The sequence below is a fragment of the Populus trichocarpa genome, chromosome 2 (assembly GCF_000002775.5).
Source record: "Populus trichocarpa isolate Nisqually-1 chromosome 2, P.trichocarpa_v4.1, whole genome shotgun sequence".
In the NCBI taxonomy this organism is placed as follows: domain Eukaryota; kingdom Viridiplantae; phylum Streptophyta; class Magnoliopsida; order Malpighiales; family Salicaceae; genus Populus; species Populus trichocarpa.
This window is the reverse complement of record NC_037286.2, coordinates 15597504-15607454: the sequence shown is the minus strand read 5'-3', so window position 1 is coordinate 15607454 and position 9951 is coordinate 15597504. Positions and strand designations below refer to the sequence as shown.

General features: G+C 30.5%; 1 protein-coding gene across 1 annotated transcript; it reads left to right on the top strand.

Annotated features, from left to right (window-relative positions):
* The first annotated feature begins 3016 nt into the window (after nucleotides 1-3016).
* LOC7460474 (transcription factor UPBEAT1) lies at nucleotides 3017-3832 on the top strand. Its single transcript, XM_002301486.4, has one exon. It carries the CDS (start codon nucleotides 3119-3121, stop codon nucleotides 3533-3535), a length of 417 nt encoding a protein of 138 aa, XP_002301522.1. The 5' UTR covers nucleotides 3017-3118; the 3' UTR covers nucleotides 3536-3832.
* Nucleotides 3833-9951: the final 6119 nt, after the last annotated feature.

Here is a 9951-nt window from a genome sequence, read left to right as displayed (position 1 = left end):
TTAAAAATAAAATATGGTGCCATTTTATAAAAAAAGACGATAGGCACATGGTGAACGTGGCATGCTCTTATTCCAATTTGCTGTAGGTGTGTGAAATGGGCCATAAGGCCCACAAGCACCTAATAGGGCTTCTTCTCCCTAGATGATCATTCCGTTGCACGTGGGTAGGTGGTCTAATTTGGTTCTTTGCATGTGCTTAAAGAAGATAGGGTTTCATCACTTCACGTTCGAATGGAAACGAAGATTGCTATAGCAAGCTTTTAAATTTAAATTTAAATAATTTCTCAAACTGAATATTTATGAAATATTCTGGTATTCAAAATCCTTCAGTTAAGAAAATCTAATTTGTTAAATGATCGTGAAAATTATATTTTCAAAATTATATTTTCATTCTTAATGAACAACGATACTAAAACTAAATTATCTAAAAATAAAAAGTTTTAACTGTTTGATTAAAGAAAATAGGTGATATAGGCAGAAGTTAAAAACAACAATTAAATAAAGAACACTAAATATTTTAATGGGCGAAAGAAACTGTAAATGTGAGCTCCAAATTTACAAGTTTATTTTCTCTAAAATAATGATAATCAAGTTCGCCTTTTATGAAGGTTTACAAATCCTTAAATAGACCAGAAACTTTTATGAAGGTTTACAAATTCTTAAATAGACCAGAAACTATCTTAACTAGAAAAAAAAATTATAAAAGAAAGAAGCACAAAATATGAAATAAAACAAGAAATTCAAAAAATACATGGAAAATAACAAAACTGTCAAAACCGGAGGTTCGAATAAGATTTTTTATATCTAAAGATCTTACGGTCCACATAGCGACGCAATGGCTACTACAAGAAAAAAAAACCTGTAAAAACTCTTATAAAAATTTAAGTGCAATCCAATGATCAGATAAAAAGATATGGTCATTTTGAATTATTATTCTAGTCTAGCATAATTAGATCTCTTTTTGGACTTTGACTTATCACACTAGTTTATAAATGTACAATGTCATTCATGTAATATATTTGGGGCAGATCCTCATCTAATTGTGACAAACTCATATTTTATTTAAAATCATTCATTATCGCAGGCCCAACTATAATATCAATACATCAATAGGATAACATTTTTTTCGTTTCACTTGAATCCTAAGGGGTTAAATTGATGAGAAAAACACAAATATAGATCATTATCTTAACATTCATATTCTCAACAACAAAAAAAAGATTATCTTAACAATATCAATCATATATATTTATTTTTCATATAGCTTACACGATGCTTCCCACATTTTTATTTCAACATTGCACAAAGCTAATTTTCGACAAAGTACAATTTGAACCCGGCCAATACTCTCATGATGCTATTTAGCCATGCCAAAGGGATGCGTTTAATCTTCGACAAGCTAATCTGCTATTTCAAGACAAAAAAAAAAATGACAGAAGAAAAATATTGAATTACATATATGTGTTTGGTGCTTCGAATCCAAAAATAGAACGTATCCAATGATATATATTTGGCTCGAAAAGTTTAAGAAAAATATCAACCAATAATGAATAAATCCATGTGCCTAGCCGTCATATAGGTTTGTTTGCTTTGCATTATAAGGTTATCTACCAATATTATAAAGAAAGCGAACGTGTACCAACAACTGGATGACAGGAAGAGAACATCCTTCGTGATGTTGCTTCCTACCTGTTCATTACTTGCAGCACAAAATTAGAAGTGGAAACGCACTATTGATTAAATTCAACAACAAAACATATAGACATATAGTCTCCTAGTTCACGTTGAGCAATGGGTAGTACTGCACATGTTTAGAACCATGTAACTGGACTTAATTTTGTGCTTGATTTATGTCTACATAAAATCAATTGCTTTTATCAAGCAGGATGATTTCTCTGCACAACAACTGCATGTGTCTGCATGTTCTATGTTGATCTTGAGCTCTTGACAAATGTAGAAGATAAACAATGAGTGATTATGTATATGTAATTTTCAAGGCAGGACCAGAATCCTACCAAAATGAAGCAGAAACATGTTTTAACTTTGTTTATCCTAGACATATCCATAGAAGAATGCATGGTTTACATTATGTTACTGATCATGTATCATCGCAGCAAGGAAGTCAAATTAAAGTGAGAATATCAAGCTCACTTACATGTTGTCAAAAATTGGATCAAAGTATACCAACCTTATAAATGAGGAATATATCAAAGATGAAGATTCCCAGATTTTGAAGCTTGGAATCAATGTCCTCCGTAGTATCAGTGATGAAGATGCATGCACTTTTGTCTGTCAGATTGTTGGGTTAATTGTTTGTGTTGGTGTAATTCGGAACAGACATGTCAGAAAATGATTTGCTGATAAATCTTTAATAAAACAATCATCATTTTTTATGGAAAATGGGGTTCATGAATGTCAGAAGAAAATCTACCTTATCCCAACATTAGGATCTAAATTGTCCACATTTGTTAACACGAGTATGGACAAAGTAATTAACAATATTAAATCACAGGCTCTTCAAATGCTTGTCGTTTTATACTACACGGGCTTTCTTGTTTGGAAACACAAGCTTATTAACCACCACGAATCTTAGGGTTTATATATGTAGAATGCCATGTTTTCTGAGCTGGAAATAGGAATATTAAGGACCCCAAATTCAAAATTATATATATTATGCACTGAGTTCGGGAAGTGGGGGAGGAATAATCCAGGGTGTTTTGACGAGATGGGAGGGTGCTATGAGAGATGGTGGTTTAGATTAGAGAGAGTTGGGTAGTGGTGAAGAATCATGTGTTTGCATGTGCATTGAGCTGGAGAACATGGCTAAAGCAACAAGCAACACCCTTAGGTACACTTGGCTCTCCCTTATTCATTTATCCCATTGCCTTGGAGTCCTTCTATGAAATTGTGTTTGCGGTCCCTACGTTTTGGCCACCTTAATTTATTTCCATTATCCTCATCTGGCTGGCTATCAACAACTTATTTACCCAACATGCCGAATACCGTATATAAATGCCCTCAATAGTGGCATATGCTATACAACGTCTTGTCTTGACAACCAATTTGGAAGGCCTGCGCAAAAGCTAAACTAGTGCTTCATTCAAAACTCTTTTGAGTAATGGGAGTTTCAGCAGGTGAGCATCCTCTTCTTGTTTCTTTGAAGGGCATGGTCCAAGGAAATGAAGAGACGATGGATCATATGCCAAATGAAGCTTTGTGGAACAAGGTCTCGGAAGCACAAACCAAGAGAAGATGCCCACTGAGGAGACAAAAAAATGGGCGGCATGCCAGGAGCAAGAGACCTGGAAGGATCTTGATGAAGAGAAGAGCTCGTGCAGAAGGTTCTACTGTAAGGTCAGGATATGGCATCGAGAGAAGAGTTAGAACCCTGAAGAAACTCATTCCTAATAGTGAATCCATGGGATTGGATGGGCTTTTCAGAGAGACAGCTGATTATATTTTGTCTTTGCAAATGAGAGTTAAAGTCATGCAGATAATGGTTAAGGTTTTAACAGGTTCGGATGATGAGTATTAAACTAATTCATTTTGTAAAGGCTATCATTCTTCTTCCTTTTTTAAAAAAAATTTAAATTTGTTTTTTTTATATATATATAATTTGCTGTCCTCCATGTTATTCATACCCGTATATAGGACTTGGTTTTGTAAGTCTAGACATTTGTGTACGTGTGATTGCCTAGATTGAACAACATGCATGCAGCTATGCGTGAGAAGTTACTTAGAGGGATGGATGGATTATCGAATTCGCTCATGTTATTTTCCACGACTCCTGTATTGGTTAATTCAAATATCATGCATTAATTCAATTTTTCCACTCTCGGAATCCTGATGCTTAATTTGATTAGACTTCATAAAATTTGATCGTATTCACCTAGCTGTATCCGAGTTTCTATGTCCATTGTCCTGTTCTTGCATTTTTCGTAACAGACTCCGATGTTTCATAGCATTTCCTGGAGTTTGGGAACCTCCGGTTCAGACAACTTACTGTTTTTCAGCTTATCACTTTTATGATCCAAAGGGTGCCAATTGTCATATTGCCCAAAGAAAGAATGGAATATCTATTAACAAAAGAATAATGCTGTAATAGAGGCCTGCCACATGTATGAATTCCAAGAGTTATTTCTCCACCACCAAGAAGTTCATCGAGATTTCAATGAGATTTCATCCTCCAAGATCTGTTGCCTTGAATAAAAACAAAAGTATTCCATGTTTTGGCGTGGCGACAAGTGCTCTAATGGCTTACATTGAAGATTCTACTGAATCGTTACTTGATTCTTTTTTTAGTGTACATACCATAACAACCTCCTCAATATCTCCTTCTTTAATTATTTACGTATATAATTCATATGGTCATATTGTATCTAATATTACTTTGTATATTTCTCTCCTATGACTTATTTATAACAAACATGTATATATATATATATATATATATCAGCAACTTCTCATGGTATCAAATGGCTGGTGGCTGGTTGTTATAAAGATGGGGTCTGTAGTTTTTTTTTAAAAGAAAAAGGTAATGTCAATGTCTTCTCAATAAACAAAAAATAATCAATGATTTTTAAATAAGCATGTTAAAAATTGAACATGTCAAAAGTAAATTTTTAAACTTCTAATTTTTTTTTGTAAAGGCGTTGAAATGCCAAAAACGATGCAAATACATCAAAAATATTTTTTTTTGAATTTTTTTATTATTTGTCTTGCAATTTTTTTTTGGATTTTTCAAAAAACAAATAAAACTTAAAAAAAGAATAAAAAATCAGGTTATGATAAATGGCATAAAGTAGTGACGCCATCACACCTTAGACTCAATCGAGAGGGAGAGAAAATCAGTCACAAACCTATGTTGATTCTCAAACACAAACTTTCATTGATTCTAACTCTCATTATTACTTGCACCCTTCAAACTATCTAGGTACTATGATTTTTACATGTGTTCTCAATGAAGATAACTATCCTGCATGGAGGAGAGTAATGGAAAATGCTCTCCATGCTAAGAAAAAAATATATTTTATTGATGGAACACTTGCAAAACAAAACCCTCTCTCTCTATATTTTTTTTATTTGGAAAAAAATGCAATTTAATGGGAAAAAATGCAATTTGAAAAAATTCACAAATGCACATGTGGTACAACAAAGGAATTTGTAATGACAAGAGAGTAAGAGAAGATCCATCAATTTTTTATTGGATTAGCTGAAAACTTCAAAACTGTAAGATCTCAAATCCTTAGTTTTGAGACTCTTCATTCGATTACTAAGGTTTATGCTATGGTAATTCATGAGGAGAAACAACAAGCTTCTTCCATGAGACATGCTCCACACATAAAAGCTACTGCTCTTGCTGCCAAAACCAATCTAAAACATGTTAAAGACACATAGGAGTTGCGATGCGAGCATTGTAATTATTGAAGTTATACAAAAAATGAGAGTCACAAACTAGTAGGATATCCACCAAATTAAAAACCAAGTCGCAAGATAAAGCAAGGTGAAGGAAATGAACAGACAAAATATATGAAGGCATAATCAAGTAAGAACAATTCAGCCTATATTGTCATGTCAAATAACATTGTTACATCAAGTGAAACAAGTTTTTTACCTATACTTGGACTCACTATAGATCAATACAATCAATTGATGCAACTTCTCAAAAGCAATTCTTTGAATTTAGCTAATCATACTAGTAAGAAAAACCTTTTAACTCATACTTGGATTGCTAATAGTAAAGCCTCTAATCACATGGTTGAATTAGAAACTTTACTAGATGATATACAACCAATTTACAATCACACACCAATTAATATTCCTAATGGAAATGAATTCCATGTTATTCATGTTGGCAGCACAACCTTTGTTATAAGCCAATTTTTTACCCTCTGTTTTTATATTTGTTTAAAAAAAATACAAGAAAATTAAAAAAAAATATGTTCTTTATGTATTTGCATCATTTTCAGCAATTTCAATGTTTTCTTAAAAGAATTCAAAATTTCTTTTCAATGTGTTCAGCTTTTAACGCCCTATTTTTAAAATTGTTGATTGATTTTTTTTATCGAGTCAACATTGTTTAGGAAATGTTTGGATGTTGTTTTTGTTGAGATAGAATAGTTTTTATAATTTGTCAAAAGTAGAGGTGGTTGTTTGATTCCTATTTATGGGTTGTTGGTTCATCTTCTTGGTTCTTGAGCTTGATTTGTGTCCCAAAGAGTGAGTTTTTTATGTAAATTTAATATATTGGTTAACTGTCAATAAAACTGCAGTTTTGATTTTAGAAATTTCATGCATGTTTTTCATGATTTATGATTTTTTGTTGTTTATTTTGATTAAAATGTATATAAATATGGCAAATTCACAATGTGATGTATCTTCCTCCACACTGCAACAATGATCTCCTTTGGTTTTTTTTTTTAACTAGTTTTAAATCTTGCGTTATGCTATAAGTAAAGACTTCGAGTTAATTTTTAACATAATAGAAGAATTTATTAGTGTTATAGATGTATTTTATTGTACCATGTTTTTTTAATTGAGAAATGTGAAGATGCTATTTATATTTAATAAAATAACTTTTAAAAAATAGATGAATCGATCAACTATGAAGAATTATTAATGTTAATTAAATACTAAATTGTTGAGCCAATTTTTTTTTTTCTAAAAACAGAAGACAAATGAGTATGCAAATATTTAACAACCAATTTTATTTTGCATTTACCTTTTTTTTTTTTATCTGAGAGGTTATTTTCTCCCATTAAGAATAAACAATTTTTTTTTAGAAAAAAGAAATACATCATACAAATATAGTTTATTTATATCAAATATAAAAAAAAATTATAAATATAAATTATAATAATATCTGTGAAACATTAAAAAATACAAAATAATTTAAAAACCTAACTATTATTTTAAAGAAATGAACAAAACAATTTTAAAAATTAGAGAGAGGGTATATTAGTTTACATTGAAATAAGAAAAACTAATGTAACCTAAAAATACATACAAAAGAGTGGGTATTAATTAAAAATCTTACAAAAATTAATAATAAAAAAAAAAAGATATCATGTGTTGTTGGGCCTGACATGCCAAGCTTATGCACATGGCCAACTACCTGAACCCCCACACACACACGCACGGGCTTGTATTTCCATGCTCAAATAAAAGCTTATATATATATATATATATATATATATATATATATATATATATATATATATATATATACCCCCTCCCAGCTCTTTAATTTAAAAAAAATTTAAAACCGTAACATGTCGCATGCTGCCTAATTTATGACCACCTATGGCAATTGAAAACCTACCAGAAAGTTAAGTTTTCCACTTTTGGATAAAAAAATTTATTTTCAACAAGATTTTTATATGGAAACATCTAACAAATACTGTATAAACCTTAATACACTCATTTATGACTTGAAAACAGAAAGGAAAAAAACCGGTTAAAAATTATGAAAACAACTTGAAACTACAAAACTTTTCAAGCCCCGATCTACTTTTTCAGCAAGATGAAGGCCAAAAATCACTATCATTAATCGAATGGAACCTTTTGACATCAAGTTTGTCCATTTTGATTGTCGAAATCGTGACAACGGAAAACTCTCTTTGTCTTTTACTATTTTCTGATGATTTTTTCTCTTATTTCTCAAATAAAGAGATTGTGAAATGAATAAAATAAACTTTTTAACTAAAATAAAAATTATTGTGAATTTGGATTTAGACATTTATTTTATCCTAGATGTACATTTCATTCATCTTTTTTTCTATTTAGATCTTTCTATCATAATTTCAAACTTAACCACATTTAATTAGGGTATAAAATAATTCGTCCGTGTTTCCTATGTTTATATTTATGTCCCTTCCTTCATCACAATGCCAGCCCAATCAACTAATTAATCCGTCTTAATTTGGTATATGTCTTTTGTGTAAAGCCCGGATCAGCCCATTTTCTACTCCACAGCTGCATGGATCCTTTTAACAATTTTTGTTGTTTAACACGAAAATAGCTAACACGTAAATAAAAGATGATTTGTTTAATAAATTAATTACCTGAAAATAAAAGAATATATAATATTCAAAAAGTTATCAAATAATTTTAAAATGACATATTTTAAAAAAAAATTATACAAAACAATGACATATAACTCTCAGCACATCTTGATATTATTTATATAGTTTTTTTATTTTAGTAATCTTTGTTGACCATAAATATATTTTACACAACAGGTGTCACAATTAAAACATCATAAATAAATAAAAAATATTTTTTTACTATAAAATTTCTCAATCTTCATGATTTTATATATTTTAAATATGTGAAGGTGAATAAAAATTAAATACGTTAATTTGAATATTTTTTTTTCATTACTAAACACCACCTTAGATTATAAAATTAAATATTAGCTCAATCAAAGCATATAAATTAAATAACTAAAACTATACAATGATTTATTTTTATATTTATAAATAAAAATAAATTTTGTTTAACACGAAAAAATTAATCCAAAACAAACACAAAAGTGATATTTAGACAGAAAAAAAAGAGTAAAAAATAAATAAAAATAAAAAAGAATGATGAGGAAGGCCTCACTCTGCGCCAAGGCCTGCGCCAACATAAGCCGAGGGACAGGGCCCGACCAAAAAATAAATAAAAGGGTGAATGACGCGTGTTTTGCAATAGCAGATGAATTGTCATTCGTTGCATATTCTCCAGCAACTCTTCAATCTCTAGAAAGTTCTTTTCATTGGCATTCTACATATTTTTTTCTCTTCTAGTCAAAAGTACCTCAAATTTATAGAAACTCATTTCCAACATCAAAACCCTTTTTAATTATCTTTGAAACAACAAAAAATCAAATAATTTTGCAAACTCAATCTCACACTAGACCATTGATCTACTCTTCTTCTTCTTTTTTGTTAGCTTTAAGGATCTAAATCATTTTCAGTGAGTGAAGATTACATTTGATATTACCACACGGCCATGTTTTTCAAAAATTAAAACAAATTGCTTCAAATATTCTTTTTGTGTTTTTTTATCGTTTCGACATGCTAGTATAAAAAATAAATTTTAAAAAATAAAAATATATATTATTTTAATTTATTTCTAAAACAAATACTTTAAAACATAACTACTATCACAATGTCGAGAATTACTGAAATCTATAGATCAAGATCTAATAATTAAAGCTGAAATTGGATCGAAAGGACACCAAATTATGGTGATTTAGTAAACTTTTCTCACATAACTCTCTCTTCTTCTAAGATTGTATTTGATATTGTAGTAGCAGTTCCTTTTCAAAATATTTTTTACTTGAAATCATAGTTTTTAGACCCGACCCAGTGGCTGGCCCGGTCCAAGGCCCGGGTTCCGGGTTTTGACTGGGTCATCGAGTCGCCCGGGTCAATTTTTTTAAAAAAAAATCAAAACGATGTCGTATTAGTAAAAACAAAAAAAAAAGTCAACGGGTTGCATCTGGGTGTTGCGATGTCGCGGTCGCACAAATTAATTACCCTAACTTAAAACACAACACACAAGATAGTATAGAGCAAGCAAGGGGTCGATCACACAAGGAAGATTTAGTTCAGATTTTTATGCTATACATTATGCAATTGAGGGGTTTTGATTTGTGATGATCTAACTTATGGAAGAAATTAAACTAGCAAACAAAATCAATTGAAATCAAAATTTATCAAGAAAACAAACATTGGTCGCAAGCACACATCCACCCACAGAAATTAAAACCGATCCTTGAAACGAAACTTCAATTTATATTCTGAATTTTTATCTTTTCTTAAAATTGGTTAATTAAAGGATCCGCCATATAACTAACTCTAACCAACAAACAATCACAATATCCGCATTAATGATTTAGTTCAATGGCAGCCCTAAGAACTAGATAAATTGATTGATCTCTTGACAACCAAGTTGTCTGCAGCT